The 18,715-nt window shown below is 40.3% G+C and overlaps 1 protein-coding gene across 1 annotated transcript in view; it reads right to left on the bottom strand.

The window, feature by feature from the left end:
- thbs4a (thrombospondin 4a) overlaps nt 1-14,785 on the bottom strand; it is a 160,166-nt gene extending 145,381 nt beyond the window's left edge. The window contains exon 1 of the mRNA XM_028805726.2: nt 14,510-14,785. Within this exon, the coding sequence (XP_028661559.1) occupies nt 14,510-14,594 (85 nt within the window). The 5' untranslated portion in view covers nt 14,595-14,785. The remainder of the gene's footprint in view (nt 1-14,509) is intronic.
- Nucleotides 14,786-18,715: the final 3,930 nt, after the last annotated feature.

Genomic DNA, 18,715 nt, shown 5'->3' with positions numbered 1-18,715 from the left:
TATTTTCAGTTGTTTCACTTTTGCTAGAATAAATTATAGATAGATAGATAGATAGATAGATAGATAGATAGATAGATAGATAGATAGATAGATAGATAGATAGATAGATAGATAGATAGATAGATAGATAGATAGATCATTTTAGGACACAACTGATGTATTGGATTTTAAAATGAATAGTCCGTCCAGGGTGAGATTTTTTGAATGAATGTCTAGAGATGTTGGTATCGTACTATACTCCCACACTCCTAAAACTGGAAACAAGAAGCATTAATAAATGGATAACTGCAGTTTAGGATTAAACTTTAATAATCATTTGTAATATATCACTGTTCATTTTATACCTCACATGGAACTTGAGTTAAATTAACTTTAAAAGTTGTTCAAATGCCGCCATTCTTATAGTACAATTATAGTTCTTGCAGTAATAGTACAAATAATTACATTCTACTATCACTTATTGTTTTGAACATGACTTGATGTTACAAAAATTTGGAATAACAAAACTGGGATAACAAACTGATGAAGTGACTAGAACATTAAAACTGCTCCAAATTTAAAATGAGGTAATGAACTCTCCAAACGTACTTGAATGTTAACATACATTTATTTTCTTACTTGTTATGCTTCATGTGCAATATTTTCAGTTTGACTTTTGCTAGAATAAATTATAGATAGATAGATAGATAGATAGATAGATAGATAGATAGATAGATAGATAGATAGATAGATAGATAGATAGATAGATAGATAGATATTGTGCTATATGATAGATAGTGCACTATGAGAAAGAAAGAGATAGATAGATAGATAGATAGATAGATAGATAGATAGATAGATAGATAGATAGATAGATAGATAGATAGATAGATAGATAGATAGATAGATAGATAGACAGACAGACAGATAGATAGATAGATAGATAGATAGATAGATAGATAGATAGATAGATAGATAGATAGATAGATAGATAGATAGATAGATAGATAGATAGATAGATAGATAGATAGATAGATAGATAGATAGATAGATAGATAGATAGATAGATAGACGTTACGAGTACGTCGGGTGGAAACATTAAATTGCCTGATGACAGTGGGCAGAAAAGACCCCCAGTGGTGCTTCTTAGCAGGCCATCATGGGATGATTCAGTGGCTAAAAGTGCTCAAGATGATGCCTCTTGGAGGGGATGGAGGGGAATTTTCATCATGGCATCCAATTTTCCAACCATCCTCTTCTCCACAACAGCTTCCATTGTATTAAGAGTTTGTCTTGTGAGGGACAAGGTTTTCCTGATAAGTTTGTTCATATATTGTGTGGCGCTATATAAAGTTGGTATATAAATAAAATGTATTATTATTTTGAGCTCAGGTTGCTACCCCAAGAGACTGTGGCATAGAACACCATACCGGCTACTATGGACTGATAGAACATTTCCAGCAGCTTGCTGTACACATCACAAGATATCCTTTGGAAGTCAAGGCTGCTCTGGCCCTTCTTGTCCAGCACCATTGTTCTGTCAGATCAGTCCAGTTTGTTGTTTATGTGGACCCCCAGTTACTTCCAGTTATCCTTCCCCCGAATGGGGACTGCAGGTCTCAGAGGCTTCCTGGGATGCCTGAAGTCCACCACCAGCTCTTTCGTCTTGCTGATGCAGAGTTGCAGGTTGTTCTCCCTGCACCACAGGATGAAGTCCTCTACAAGTTTCCTGTACTCCAACTCATCTCCATTATTAATGTAGCCTATGATGGAGGAGTCGTCTGAGAATTTCCATAGATGGCAAGTGCTTGGATTATACTGGAAGTCTGTTGTGTAGAGGGGTGAACAGGAAGAGAGAAAGGCCAGTTCCAACAAAATAAAAATTGTTCATTTTCTAAGGAACACAGAAGAGAAATCTTGGCAGTGGGTCTGTTACAAGTGTAACCTTTGGCATTTTGTTTGGAAGCAGGTTCACCCACCCTTCCTGTTCTATTTAAAACTGATTCTTTTTTCCTTTTAACTTTCCCATGAAACGTAAAATTAAATCAACAGAGTTCTGTTTGTACTGTGCATTGTTTGTGTTGTGCATTTTTAAGTGAAAACAGCTTGATTCCGAGAATGGCATATCCCTCCAAATGTACTGCAACTGTTCCATTTGGCATCCAATACCAGCTTCCTGAGTTTAGGTTTTCTTTCCCTGCCTGCTAACAATTGAGATGCCATGTTTACTTCTAAATGATTCTCTTACAGTAGTAAAACAGATGTATTTCGTTACATGCCCATTCCATGAAAACATTAACACATACTTTAAAGGGGTGCATGTCAGTAGAGTAAATTTACTTTGCATCCCGGAGTAAATGCCTCTGGGACCACTTCCTGACCAAGAGGTCAGAATTGTGCAGAATTACTGGAGGACATGGTGCGGTTACACTTGAGATCCCAGATGGCAGAAGCCAATTGCTGTTGCTCTCATTCAGGTTGCTGCAGGGCTGCCTGCTCCTTCTTTAAATTGGGCAGCTAGTAAGGCAGGATTCCTTGGAGCCACTAGGTGGAGCACCAGTGGAATGACTGCAGATGTTTTATGGGTCCAGTTCTGATCCAGAATTGCTTTGTGGAAGATCTGGAGTACCCGCCTCCACTCCCTGAAGTACTCCTCGACCTTAGCATAAAAGACCCTCGTTTAGGTAAGTTGGTGTCAGGTATGGACTGGAGCTCATCAGACAGGAAGACATAGCAGATGTTCAATGAGGTCTAAGGAGAAAGACTTTAGAAGTTGGAAGGAGTATAAAGGTGAAATGTACAGTGCCTATAAAAGGTATTCACCCACTTTGAAATTTTTACATTTTATTGTTCTACAAAATTGAATCACAGTGGATTAAATTCTGACTTTTTTGACATGGATCAATAGAAAAAACACTTTAATGTCAAAATGAAAACAGATCTCTGCATAGTGGCCTAAATCAATAACAAACATAAACACAAAATTGATCACACAAGTATTAATCCCCTTTACTAGCGATGCACCTAAATGATCAATGGTGCATAGAATCACAGAATGAGTTCATGGAGATCACCAGTCTGGGGTTTCAGTTGATTTGTAGTATAAATGCACCTTATCTGGAAGATCCAACTTTCCAAAGTTGACCCTGAGCTACTCCTGTGTTGTCTTTCATTTGTGGTTAGGGTCCTTGTCCTGTTGAAAGGTCATTCTGATGTAACAGGGTTTTATGAAGGAAACCTCTGCACTTTGGTCAGTTCAGCTTTCCCTCAACCCTTTCAAGTCTCAAACTCTCTGCCATTAAAAAAACAACCCCACAGCAAGATGAATCCACCATCATCCTTCACGTCTAGAATGGAATTAGTGTGCCTGATTTCTTTCCAAATGTGTTTCTTAGAATTAAAACCTAAAAGTCCAATCATAGTTTCATCAGACCAGAGATTCTTGATTAATAATCTGGGAGTCATTTACATGCCTTTTTGCAAACTCCAAGCAGGCCTTTTTTGTGTTATCTGGCAACTTTGTCATAAAACACAGATTAGTGGAATGCTGCAGGTGGTGATTATCCTTCTGGAAGTTTCTCCCATCTCCACACAGGTTCTTTGGAGCTCAGCCAGAGTGACCATTGGGTTCTTGGTCACCTCTCTTACCAAGGTCTGGCACAGCCAGCTCTAGGAAGAATTGTAGTTGTTCTAAACATATTCCATTTAAGAATTATGAAGGCCACGGTTCTCTTGGAAACCTACAAAGCTGCAGAAATTTTTGTGTAGACTTTCACAGAACTTTGCCTCAACACAATCTTGTGTCTAGGCTCTGCAGGCAATTCCTTCGACCTCATGTTGTGGTTCATGCTCTGATACATACTGTGAACTGTGGGACCTTCTACAGCATTGGTGTGTGCCTTTCCTAATCATCTGCACTCAACTGAGGTGGACTCCTAACAGGGTTTAGAAACATCTCAACAATGATCAATAAAATGAGAAGCACCCAAGTCGGATGTCAAGTGTTATAACAATGGGTCTGAACACCTGTGTGAATGTGATAAATTTGCAAAAGTTCCTAAATCCTGTTTAAGCTTTTTCATCTTGGGGGTATGAAGTGTTGTTTGATGAGGAACGAATTCAAACAACTTTAACACGTGGCTGCAACATAACAAAATGTGTAATACGTGAAGGGATCTGAATACTTTCTGAAAGCACTGTACCTCAAGAAAATCCCATACAGGAAAAAGGAAAGACTGCACTCAGAGAAGGACTTGGCCAGGAATCAGCTGTTAATATGGAAGTACTATATACTGTCATCTCCACATTTTCAAAGGCTAACACAAAATATTTCTCACATTATTGCTGCTTAGGCCAGCAAACGAAGAAGCAGACTAGGCATGCCAGGCGGGTTTCAAGTATTTGTGGTATGTGAATATTGGATGACTGCAAAAAAGCAGAATGAATTCCTTAAAAAACACTGAAAATGCATGTGTAGTTTCTTTTCATTGAATGCTGAGGATACAAACTACTGGATGTTCTATTTTACTGAAGCCCAGATTTTACGACTACTTAAGAAGCCCTTAAGAATCCGTACATTCTTTTGGATTCTGTCTCAGCAAATTCAAAGTGGAAACAGTCTGAGACTCGAACATCACTCCATCTCAGGACACACTAACCATTAATTCCATGCTAGGTTTATTTTTTCTATTAACTTAATACGCACAGTATCGGACTTGAATGGACTACATGCTCACACAGGCACATGGAGACCCTATAAACATAGTTATGGGTCCCAGGAGTTAAACTCACTACCTGCTGCTACACGGTTAAAGATGAATCGAAGTACAGTGCTGAAGGATGTCTGCCCTAAGTACATTGAAATTAGCACCAGACTGGCAACTTCACCTGTAGGCCACAGACACATTTACAAGACGTTCTGGTGGATGGGCATAATTTAATGGGAGTAAGCTGAAACCTCCAACATGCATTACATCCATCTGTTTATTTATCTATTGACTAAAACCACTTATTCCATTTCAGTTAAAATTTTACAACTAATAAAACAACGTTAGCAGTGGCACAGGAGAAATTCACAGTTCCAAGACTGGGTTCAAATCAAACCTTTCACTCTATAATTCCAAAAGATGGTGCAGAACTTGGACAGCCCATCTGGCTCTTTTGTTTTCTTTGTAATTGCTGGCCACACGCTAAAGGCTTGGCATCCTTAACGTTTATGTGTAAATGTGTTCACCCTGTGATGGACTTGTGCCTCATCCAGGGATTATTCCTGCCTTGTTCAAGATGCTTCCTGGGAAAGACTCCAGCTTCTGTGCGATCCTACCTAGGATAAATGGGCTTGGAAAATGAATGGATAGATGGATGGATGTTTTAAAGTGATATTCTACAACTCATTTTGAATTTCCCACTTCCAAATAATGTCTTGACTCTTCAGCTAACTTTACTTCCACACTGGCTATAGAACACTGGACTTAACTTTTGCCCATCATTATCTGTGTGAACTTTACTTGTTTTCTTTGCGTTCATGTAGATGTGTCTACAGTGTAAGGGAAATTCTCTTATAAGACTTTTTGAGCCCAAATTATCCAAGATGGTGACAGAGAGATCATATGATTAGTTATTATCTATCTATCTATCTATCAAAAAAAATATGAATTTCCCCTTGGGGATTAATAAAGTATCTATCTATCTATCTATCTATCTATCTATCTATCTATTATATAGTGCCCTATCTATCTATCTATCTATCTATCTATCTATCTATCTATCTATCTATCTATCTATCTTATATGATGTCACAGACGACTGCGGTCATTACCTGGCCGGGATGCCTGGAGGGACCGGAAAGAGACATTAATAGTTTCCGGGGCACAAGGGGGCCGCCGCCCTGGATAAAAAGAGGACCACGGGAAAGGGACAAAGAGGATTTGACCCATTGGGAACCGTGGCCACCACCAGGGGGCGCTTTAAACCTCAGGAGACCCGGATGTGATTACTTCCGCCACACTTGGCAAGATGGCGGAGGGATCGGCCAGGGACGCCCGGAGTGTTTCTGGGTCAAAGGGCAGCACTTCCGCCACACCAGGAAGTGCTGCCGGATGGAAGTCATCAGCCACCTGGAGCACATCTGGGCAGGAATAAAAGGGGCCGCCTCCTTGCAGTCAGTGAGCTAGAGTCGGGAGTGGGAGAAGGACGAAGCTCCCAGGAGGAGAGGAAAGGCGGCCAAGGACACTGTGAAGTCTGGAATTTTGGGGTGATTATTGCTTTGTGCTTTGTGTGGAGTGAGGAACTGTGTTTATTAATGGCAAATAAACGTGTGTCTTTTATAAAGATGTGGTCTCCGACTGGTGGTGTCCAGGCAAATATCACAATGATTAGCCTCTTTTATTAACTATATTATCTAAACATTGTAGTTCCTACCTATAGAAGGTACTGTATATGGTATGAGACGGACTATTCTCTTTATCTTGATTGACGTGAAATGATACTATGTGAGTTATACAGCTATATTATACAAATTATACTAGGCAATCTAAATACATTTGTCCCAGCATTCTCATAGTGAAGTCAGGCTGTTCATATGCACATGCTCCCCCAGGTCTGTTGAATAAAGGATGTCCTCTCGAAACATTGCAGAAGCAACCATAACTATCATTTAAAGGAAAATCCCTAACAGCATCTACTGCAGTTTCCTCAAATACCCCAAAGAGACGCAGGCTAAGTTGGTTGTGAATTGACCCAGCGTACACCTGGGTGTGTCCACATATGAATGGTACTGGGACAGGCTTTTGCTAAATTAGAAAAGGAGAATCGCATTTTAAATATAAGGTATGGAAATGAGAATTCAAGTTTTAAAATTCTGCAAGGAACTATTCCTTTAAATGTAAACCAAAGTGTTTATGCAGTAATATGGTGGGGTACATGGAAAATGATATTTTGCTCAAGGCTGAAATTATTTTTGATAAGATGACCAATCCTAGTCTAAAGACAACACAACATCCATCCATCTTCCCGACCTTTACAACAGAATGTGGCTGCAGATCTCCAGTAGCAGACCCCTTTGTGGCTTCTCCAGTCAGAGGACCTTGTGATGTCCTTCAGGGGCTTGCAGCCACAGGGAGGTCTGCCGCTGGGGGTCTGCAGTAAGATCATTCTGCACTTACTTATGTACAGCACGGTCATGTGGAGGCTTGAAGAGTCCCCTAGACAGGGTGCCAACCAATCGCAGGGTGGACACACACACACACACATCAGGCATATTGGCCAAATTACCATTACCAGTCCACTCAACATGCATATATTTGGACTGTTGGAGGAAACCGAAGCACCTGGAGGAACCTGCACTCATACAAAAGGAGTACATGCAGACATGTATATAATGAATACAAATATATCTTAAAATCAATACAATTTCACGGAAAACAGTGTAAAATTATTAATAAATCATACAGACACCACTCTGTACTAAGAAGGTTACTCAGCAGTTTTAAAAATCAGCACAGGAAGAAGAAAACAGAATCTAACACAATGTTGCACTCTCAAACACATTCAATTCAATTCAAGGTAGATGTGGCGGTGCCCAATCTACAACAACAACAACAACATTTATTTATATAGCACATTTTCATACAAAAAGTAGCTCAAAGTGCTTTACATAATGAAGAAAAGAAAAATAACATAAGACAACATTAGTTAACATAGAAAAGGAGTAAGGTCCGATGGCCAGGGTGGACAGAGAAAACAAAAAAAAAAACTCCAGAAGGCTGGAGAAAAAAATAAAATCTGCAGGGGTTCCAGGCCACGAGACCACCCAGTCCCCTCTGGGCATTCTACCTAACAGAAATGAAATAGTCCTCTTTGTAGTTAGGGTTCTCACAGAGTCACTTGATGCTGATGGTCATACAGACTTCTGGCTTTTAATCCATCCATCATTGTTGGAACATCATGGTACTTAGAGTAGATGGTGGTGGCGCAATCTACGGACAAGGAGCTCGAGGAAGGAACTCACCCTGAATGGGCCACTAGTCGATCATGGTGAACAGTCAAATACATAGAATTTCATCTGTGTTACATGTCCTTGAGATGGAAACCAGAGTTCTTTTACAAACACCCACGTTTAGGTGAGCAAACACACAAATTCAATTCAAATGTACAGCGCCTGACCTGTGAGATAACAATGCTAGCCATTGTGGCTCATCCATTTCAAAGTTTGACTTAGATTTATTTAACGCTGTGCTGTATTTTTTATTTTTTGAGATTTGGTTACGTTGAAATTATTGTATTGTACCTGGCTTATTGACAGGTTGGAACATCTACTTGGAGTAAAAGCTGTCCGTCTAGAGAGGTTAGGAGCAGGCACTGATACGGCGCATTGCTGCACCCAACACATGACGAATCAACTCAGGATCCCAGATTAGGACCCGAGTGTAGCCATGCTACAGGTGACACCTCAGCACCACACTAGTTCAGATGGAGTGGAACACTGGGAGGTTTTTTATGGTGGCTCGAGTGCCAGTTCTGCCACCAACCCCCAGGTTTTTCCCTACATGGAGGGCCTACATAGAGGAGTAGATGCAGATTAACGTCATACCCAGGACTTGCTCAAGGGCCCAACGGAGTAGAGTCACTTTTGGCGTTTATGGGATTTGAACTGTCAACCTTCAGCCTCAGAGCCACCACTCCGTCTAGGAGATCCATTTTTTCCACAGTTGTATTATTATACTGTAGGTGTGTAGGTCATTATTGTCACATGTACTGAATACAACATTGTGCTGAATAACATGGAATATGTTGCCACTCTCCTGTGCTATGATTAGATGTGCAGCAGTGCCAGTCGAAAAACCATATGAAGCCCTGGGTGCGGAGTGTTGACCCCCTCAGTGACTGGAGTGTGCTCCCCTTCAGTTACATAAACTGGTGTCCACAGTGCACCTTCAATATTATTAGACTTGATTATCAAAGCAGGGCCCCTCAGTGTCAATATCCCCTTGGGCTTTACTTACATACATGACACCCCTTAGTGTCCATACTTCCCCTTCAGTATTATTAAACTTTGAGGACCTTTTCCCCCTCGGTGTCCTTTAGTTACTAAAACAGCACCGCTCGGTGTCTATAGTGTGGGCGATTCTGGAGCATGTGCACCTTGAGTTAAATAAACAGCACCCCTTTGGTGTATGAAACGTGTGCTCCTTAACCCTATGAGACCTACTGGATTAACCAACTCTGATGTGCAGGATAGGTTGATGATTGAATTTAAACTGTGAGCAAATGTGAGTGTACTGTACACTACAATGGACTGGCAGCCGATCCAAACCTGGTTTCCTGTCTTCAGCCCATTGTATCATGATCTCGTCATTGTAAAGCTATCGATGTATGTTTGCCCAATCCCTTTATCCACATAGGTTGGCCTGCTCTAAAGGTTGGTTGGAAGCATGCGCTGATACCGTGTTGCCGCACCCACCACACAGGAGCCCTAAAATTATTTTAGATGAATAAAAAAAATATATATTGCTTTGCAAAAGAAATTGTCCCATCACCAGGCTGGCCAATTGTGTCTTCTTTACCTCTTTAATGTTATCAGTAACCTCACTTGTCCAATGCTGGTCACACATACCCGACATCCTCAGATTTATGTGTCTCCAGTGAACTGCAGGTAGTGACAGACTGTTGAACTATAAGCTGACAGTGCAGAACAACTGCCATTAACACAACAAATTGTGCTTTTCATGCCAACTGCCCATCTTCACCTTTCCTGCTGTCGTAAATGCAGTGCTGTCCAGCTATGAGGCGGCAAACAGGCCATAGAACCCAGTGACCATTAAACATCTCAATGAATCCCATTCATTAGATATTGGTGAGTGAATGCTCCGTCAGTTTGACCCATCTTAACAAAGGCATCTGTCTTGTCACAAAATTGAAAATTAAGGTGGCCTGAGACATACTCAACCATGCTGGTCCAAAATGTGGAATATTTATTTATTTTTTAATAATGGATTAGTTTGTGGGTGGCACAGTGGTAACACTGCTGCCTCACAGGTAAGGAGACCTGGGTTCGCTTCCTGGGTCCTGCCTGCGTGGAGTTTGCATGTTCTCCCCGTGTCTGCGTGGGTTTCCTCCGGATGCTCTGGTTTCCTCCCGCAGGTTAGGTGCATTGGCAATCCTAAATTGTCACTAGTGTGTGTGTGTGGCGCCCTGCCCAGGGTTTGTTTCCTGCCTTGTGCCCTGTGTTGGCTAGGATTGGCTCCAGCAGACCCCCCATGACCCTGTAGCTAGGATGTAGCGGGTTGGATAATGGTTGGATGGATGGAATCCACACTGGTGTAAATGGAAACAAGTGAGATGGCTCCTCTGTCATCAGCATCTTATTGCTAATAAGGAGCCATTAAAAACACTGAATGCAGCTGTTTAAGTCTAAAATAAGCAATTAAGGGTGGGCAACCTTAACAAGCGAGACCACTAAAATGAAGCATCAAAATGTCACTTGAGCTGTAGGTGCTTCATCAGCAACAATTGACTTCTCATTAAGAAAGTGGGTTGGAACAAAAACCTGCAGCCACAGCGGGCCTCCAGGATCGACGTTGCCCACCCCTGCCATATGGCATCACTCTGAAGAACAACAACAACATTTATTTCTATAGCACGTTTTCATGTAAACAATGTAGCTCAAAGTGCTTTACATGATGAAGAAAGAGCAAATAGACAAAATAAATAACAATGAAAATTAGGGAACACTAATTAACATAGAATAAAAGTAAGGTCCGACGGCCAGGGAGGACAGAAAAAACAAACAAAAAAAAACTCCAGACGGCTGGAGAAATAAAAATAAAATCTGCAAGGGTACCGAGGCCACGAGACCACCCAGCCCCCTCTAGGGATTCTACCTAACATCAATGACCTCAATCAGTCCTCATGGTATTCAGGGTTCTCATGGAAGAACTTGATGATGACGGTCATGGGGACTTCTGGCCTTTAATCCATCAATGGAGGGACATCACGGTGCTTTGATCGGGTGGTGCTGTCGCAGATTGAGTGACAAACACTCAGGCATCTTTATTTTTAAGAGTGCACTGACATCCTGACTTGCCCCCAATGCTGTTAGGCTCAAGGTGCGTTGAATGGATTGATAGAAAATTAGAGCATTTTTTAGTTTTTTATTTACTTCATCAAAGAGACATTTTTGTTTGTCACAGCGGTGGGTGTGACGTGTGGTTGAGGTTTGCTCAGACCGCCGCAGCGCTTCTTGTACAGACTGCAGGTTCAAGATGGACGGAGGGACGCGCGCGAGCGAGCGACACTGCAGTCATTTAAAGAGCTACTTGAGGATCAGGAGCTGCTATCTGACATGCAAAAGAGGAAATAAATACTGAAAACAAAAATCTTCACTCAAGTTGAACTTTCTCAAGCTAAATTTAAAACGGTAAACTGTATGTAGGCCTAATACAGCATGTTTCTCTGTTTTAAGGGTATGTGACGTAAAAACTAAGAAAAAATGAAATGATCATATTCGTTGATTATTAAAAGATTCACAGGTGCTGCGACCTATAAATAATTTTGAAGAAAATACAATCCTTTAGTGGAGATGTATTGTAAATAAGTAAATAAGTATCCGTAGGGGGCAATCATAAGCTCCGCCTAGGAGTGAGAAATACCTTTTGAAAATAAAATTGTTTTCTGTACTTAACATGCCTGAGCAGAATGACTTTGTTCACAGATAGATGGTTTGCAAAGTTCGTGTGACAATGAAGCGACACAAACCGCACCTCCTACAGTTACAGTTTGGCTGTCTCTCCACCGAACCACACATACAGTTTATTGGTAGCTGAAAAAAAGTCTCGAGTCTACAGATTCATGAAAAACTAAACCTGCTAATGTTTTTTTTACTTTTATTTAATTTTTATCCTTTTTGTTTGTTTTCAATTTTTCTGTTTTTCCTTAGCTGAAAATACCTGACAATTTTAAAATAATTTGGTTGCAGCATATTGGTTTAAAATATGTTTTCCTCCCTATGTCTTTCATTTTAACTAACTGACGGATCAGACTCTTTGTTTTTAATATGTGACATATGCTGGGATTCTGTACGCTGTCAGGTTTAAATCAAAGCTCTTTGGCATTGTGTCAATACCCCACCGATCATCTCCGTTTCTATATTTTTATTGTTATCCATACACTCTTGTACTAAACTGTTCTTGTGTAACGCCTATTCACGTTTAGACGACTCCTAAAATTGATATTATATACTACCTCGTAGTTGATATTAGTTTTTCAGTGGTTCCCTCAAAATACTTAGATGGGGTCCGAATAATGGTTCACACCCAGGTGCTCATCCCCATAAATGCACCCCTGACTTTATCGAAGATCAGAGTAAGATTTATCCCTTTTCAGATTGAGCACAGGCTCAAGTGACTTAGCTTGGGGAACCCCTAGAAACAGACGCCCCAAAGTCAGTTACGATCCAGTGCCTAAGGTGCTCTCAAGTGGCTTTCTGGAAGAATCTTTTTGGGAACCAGGGATCCTTCTGTAGCGCTGCAGGTGACGCGATGAGGAGGAGCGCTTCTGTCATTCAGTGAGGTCCGCCCGAGTCCGAGTCTCCTGGAGGCGACTTTGGAGAAACTGGAGCGTCGGAGGTACCCGGAATCTGAGTGACCGAGCAGAACCGAAGAGGAGAGTCGGGAGACTGGAGTGCGAAACGAGAGACAGCAGAGAGTCGAGTCAGCGGAGAGTCGTCCAGGTCCTTTAAAGAGTGACGTGATCGCGACATGTGGAAGAGGCTGCCGGTTTCCATAACACAATAAGCACGGCCGTTCATTCAGGTCTGAATTGATATGTGTGTGTGTGTGTGTGCGTGTGTGTGTGTGTGTGTGTGTGTGTATGTATATGTGTGTGTGTGTGTGTGTGTGTGTGTGAGAGAGAGAGAGAGAGAGAGAGAGAGAACGAATGAATGAATGAGTCTCCTATCTGGATGTTCGTTAAAGTATTTTAAAACGTGTTACAGAAATTAATTTGTGCAGCGCACTGACCAGCACCCGTCCAGATAACTTGTAATAAGAATGGCGGCATATGAACAACTTTAAAAGTTCATTTAACTCAAGTTCCATGTGAGGTATAAAATGAACAGTGATATATTACGAATGATTATTAAAGTTTAATCCTAAACTGCAGTTATCCATTTATTAATGCTTCTTGTTTCCAGTTTTAGAAGTGTGGGAGTATAGTACGATACCAACATCTCTAGACATTCATTCAAAAAATCTCACCCTTAACGGACTATTCATTTTAAAATCCAACACATCAGTTGTGTCCTAAAATGATCTAGATCACTAATTTCTTTTGATAACCACTAAGTATCATCTATCTATCTATCTATCTATCTATCTATCTATCTATCTATCTATCTATCTATCTATCTATCTATCTATCTATCTATCTATCTATCTCTTTCTTTCTCATAGTGCACTATCTATCATATAGCACCATATCTATCTATCTATCTATCTATCTATCTATCTATCTATCTATCTATCTATCTATCTATCTATCTATCTATCTATCTATCTATCTATCTATCTATCTATCTATCTATCTCTTTCTTTCTCATAGTGCACTATCTATCATATAGCACCATATCTATCTATCTATCTATCTATCTATCTATCTATCTATCTATCTATCTATCTATCTATCTATCTATCTATAATTTATTCTAGCAAAAGTCAAACTGAAAATATGGCACATGAAGCATAACAAGTAAGAAAATGAATGTATGTTAACATTCAAGTACGTTTGGAGAGTTCATTAGCTCATTTGAAATATGGAGCAGTTTTAATGTTCTAGTCACTTCATCAGTTTGTTATCCCAGTTTTGTTATTCCAAATTTTTGTAACATCGAGTCATGTTCAAAACAATAAGTGATAGTAGAATGTAATTATTTGTACTATTACTGCATATAAAATGTTTTTAATGCCATTTTACAATGTCAATGCTTTTATACACAGCAGATTTCAACTCAAGTTATGAACAGATTCCCAGGCTATTCTTAGTTTTCGAATGTGGAGAGTCTGTGGCTAATTGTAGTTAAAATGTCTTAAACATAAAATTTTCAAAATTATAAAATTTTTCAAAATTTCAAATCTGTGCTGAAGTTAAGTTTCAAATTAAAATTGTTTGCTGGATCCAAATGTGATAAATAACAGATGATTGTGGCACTTTGCCAATAAATTATAAGGTCCAGAAAATATCAAACCATCTATCTATCTATCTATCTATCTATCTATCTATCTATCTATCTATCTATCTATCTATCTATCTATCTATCTATCTATCTATCTATCTATCTATCTATCTATCATATAGTGCTCTATCTATCTATATAACTGAAAGCATCCACTTTTATAACAGTTATAATGCTATATAGTAAGTTTTGTTTTCTGTTCAATGCCCAGTATAGAACATATAACCTTGTGTTAAGAATGATCAAAATAAATAATAAACATAAAAAGCTTTGAATAATGTATTCCAAAGAATTGAACCTCACCTTGAGATTGTACTTGGGCACACAAGCTGGGGTAGAGCTGTAAAAGAGCCTGCAAGCAGAGAAAAATTCCCCTGTTCAGAGCCATCCTGGTGTTTGACTTAAAACCAAACTTCGTATTCCAGTGTTGAAGCTCTTCTCCGCTTTGGTTTTTAAAATGTATTCCCAGATGGTGGATACATCAAAGCCCTAGTTTTAAGTTGCAGAGCCTAGACGTTCATAGTTGTTGTCTGACTGGATGGAAGTTAATGAGAACCACTGCTCAGCTTCCGCCTTGAAAGGGGGTTTATGTGCTTCTTAGGCAACCTCATACTGAGAAGGTGTTGCCAAGAAGAAAAAAAAAAAAAACAGTCAGTGGGTTTCCAGCTGAAGTGGTATAGCTGGTAATTCACATGATCCAAATTATATTTGATTTTATATAGCGCCCACAGGCAGCTCAGTGTGGTGCACAGATGTCACTTTGAACTGCCCTGAATGTAAGTTTTTATACCCAATGTGCAGATGGGCCAAGATGAGAGTCTGTCCTGGCGGCAATAGGTGCCAAGGTCTGGAAAGAATGTCAGTCCATCATGGCACACACTGACACAGTGCCTTTGGAAAAGTATTCAGATCCTTAACTTGGTTCATATTGTGCTATGTTGCAGCCTTGTGCTAAAGTTATTTAAATTCTTTTTTTTTACCTCATCAAGTCACACACAATATCCTAGAATGACAAAGTGAAACAGGATTTTAGGAACTTTTGCAAATTTATTAAAAATAAAAAAAACTGCTGTATCACATGGACACCAGTATTTAGACCTTTACTCACTCCTTTTTGAAGCACCTGTGCCTGTGATTACAACCTGGGAGATTTTCTGAGATTGACGCAAGCTTCACACGCCTGAATTTGAGGGTTTGTAGCCATTCTTCTCAGATCCTCTCAAGCTTTGCCAGGTTTGAAGGAGACGTCAGTGGACAGCTAGTTTCAGGTCTTTCCAGAGATGTTTGTTTGGGTTCAATGTCCAGGCTGAGGCTGTGCCACTCGAGAACATTTAAAGAGTTGTCACTAAGCCACTCCTGTGTTATCTTTGATTTGTTGTTAAACTCATTGTCCTTTTGGAAGGTGAAGCTTCGGTAAAATCTGAGGTCCAGAGTGCTCTGAAGTAAATTTTCAATAAGGATTGTGACAAAGGATGGTGCTATACAACAACAACAACAACATTTATTTATTTATATAGCACATTTTCATGCAAAAAGTAGCTCAAAGTGCTTTACATAATGAAGAAAAGAAAAATAAAAGACAAAATAAAAAATTAAAATAAGACAACATTAATTAATATAGAAAAGAGTAAGGTCTGATGGCCGGGGGGACAGAAAAAACAAAAAAAAACTCCAGACGGCTGGAGAAAAAAATAAAAATAAAAAAATAAAATCTGCAGGGGTTCCAGGCCACGAGACCACCCAGTCCCCTCTGGGCATTCTACCTAACATAAATGAAATAGTCCTCTTTGTTTTTAGGGTTCTCACGGAAGGACTTGATGATGATGGTCATGCAGACTTCTGGCTTTTAATCCATCACTGTTGGAACATCACGGTGCTTTGAGTTCGCCACCACCAAAAGGACACCAGAAAAGGAAACAGAAGAGAGAGTAGGGGTTAGTACAGATTTTAGAGCCACCATGAATAGTTATTATAATGAATTGGATATACAGAGTATCAGGATTAGATTACAGAGAAGTTATGAGAAGGCCATGTTAAAGTAATGTGTTTTCAGTAGTTTTTTAAAGTGCTCCACTGTATTAGCCTGGCGAATTCCTATTGGCAGGCTATTCCAGAATTTAGGTGCATAACAGCAGAAGGCCGCCTCACCACTTCTTTTAAGTTTTGCTCTTGGAATTCTAAGGAGACACTCATTTGAGGATCTGAGGTTACGATTTGAAATATAAGATGTCAGACATTCCGATATATAAGATGGGGTGAGATTATTTAAGGCTTTATAAACCATAAGCAGAATTTTAAAGTCAATCCTGAATGACACAGGTAACCAGTGTAGTGACATCAAAACTGGAGAGATGTGCTCGGATTTTCTTTTCCTGGTAAGGATTCTAGCAGCTGCATTCTGCACTAGTTGCAAACGATTTATGTCTTTTTTGGGTAGACCTGAGAGGAATGCGTTACAGTAATCTAGACGACTGAAAACAAACACGTGAACTAATTTCTCAGCATCTTTCAATGATATAAGAAGTCTAACTTTTGCTATGTTTCTTAAGTGAAAAAATGCTGTCCTAGTGATGTGATTAATATGCGATTTAAAATTCAGATTACAGTCAACAGTTACCCCTAAGCTTTTTACCTCCGTCTTGACTTTTAATCCTAATGCATCCAGTTTATTTCTAATAGCCTCATTGTATCCATTTTTGCCAATCACTAAGATTTCAGTTTTTTCTTTATTTAGCTTGAGAAAGTTACTATTCATCCACTCTGAAATACAAGTCAGACATTGTGTTAGTGAATCAAGAGAATCGGGGTCATCAGGTGCTATTGATAAATACAGCTGTGTGTCATCAGCATAGCTGTGGTAGCTCACGTTGTGCCCTGAGATAATCTGACCTAACGGAAGCATGTAGATTGAGAAGAGCAGCGGACCCAGAATAGAGCTTTGTGGAACACCATATAGGATATCATGTGTCTTTGAGTTGTAATTACCACAACTAACAAAGAATTTTCTTCCTGCCAGGTAGGATTCAAACCAATTTAAGACACTGCCAGAGATGCCCACCCATTGACCAGCGCTTAACCCGACACAGACAGATGCAGGAGGCACACTGATAAAACACAAAGGGTTTTATTTTCTTCACCTCGTGGAAACACCTTCCTCGTTTTCCACAGGCACAACACAATACACAGACCACTGCACAATACTCTTCCTTCTCTATTTTCTTTCTCCTCCAGTCCTCCCAGCAGGCTTTGTCTCCCTCCTCCTGACTCTGGCACTTGGAATAGTGTCTGCTGGTCCCTTATATAGGTCACCCAGATGCTCATTGACCTACTTCCAGCAGCACTTCTGGGTGTGGCAGAAGAACCACCCATATGGGTTCAGGAATAGTTGCAGCACCCCCTAGCAGTGCCCCTGGATCCCACCAGGGCTGTAATGAACTCCAATTCCCATGCAGCCCTGTTGGAGTCCGAGGTACCACTGCCATCCAGAGGGGGCTACCATCTAGCTTTCCGGAGTAGGTGATGCTCTGTCCACACTTGCGTCCCAGCCAGGCAAGGGCCCTGGCCATCTATGACAGGATATAGAATGGTATTGTGCAGATGATAAACAGTGCCTGGCTTCCTCCAGAAATTATGCCTTTTTCACCAGACCAGAGAATTTTGTTTCTCATAGTATGAGAGTTGTTTAGATGTCTTTTTGGATTCTCCACATGGGCTTCCATGTGTCATCTGGCCACTCCACCATAAAGCCCATATCAACAGAGTGTTGAAGTGGTGGGTGTTTTTCTGGAAGTTTCTCAGCCAGAGTGACCAGCAGGTTCTTGGTCACCTCTCTTTCCAAGGCCCTTCTTCCCTGATTCTTCAGTTTGGTTGGGCAGCCAGTCCCAGGAAAAGTTCCATTTAAGAATTATGGAGGCTATTGTGCTCTTGGGAACCTTGAATGCTGCAGAAATGTTTTAGTTACCTTCTACAGGTCTGTGCCATGATATAATCCTGTCTCTAAGCTCTTTTGGCAGTTCCTTTGACCTCATGGTGTGGTGTTTGCTCTGATGCACATTGTCAACTGTGGGGTCTTCTATTGACAGGCGTGTGCCTTTCTTAATCAAGTTGAATCAGTTGAATTGACCACAGGTGGACCCCAAATAAGGTGCAGAAACATCTCATTGATGACCAATAGAATGGGACACACCTGAGCCAACTTCCAAGTGTCATAGCAAAGGGCCTGAATCCCTGTGTCAATGGGATTTGTTTATTTTTCATCATTTTGCAATAATTCCTAAAATTCCGTTTTTGCTTTGTCATTCTGGGGTAATGAGTAATGCTTGATGAGGGAACAAATGACTTAAGAAGATTTTAGCGCAAGGATGAAACAACAAAAGGTGCAAAAAGTGAAATGGTCTGTATACTTTATGAAACCCAGGGCCGGATTTTCCTATAGGCTAACTAGGCTTCAGCCTATGGCCTCAAGATCAAGAGGGGCCTACATTCAAATTGTTAGCAAAATTAAAATTA

This window comes from Erpetoichthys calabaricus, chromosome 7 (genome assembly GCF_900747795.2).
Source record: "Erpetoichthys calabaricus chromosome 7, fErpCal1.3, whole genome shotgun sequence".
Taxonomy (NCBI): Eukaryota; Metazoa; Chordata; class Cladistia; order Polypteriformes; family Polypteridae; genus Erpetoichthys; species Erpetoichthys calabaricus.
Note: the sequence above shows the minus strand (reverse complement) of the source record. Positions and strands in the feature narration are given on the sequence as shown.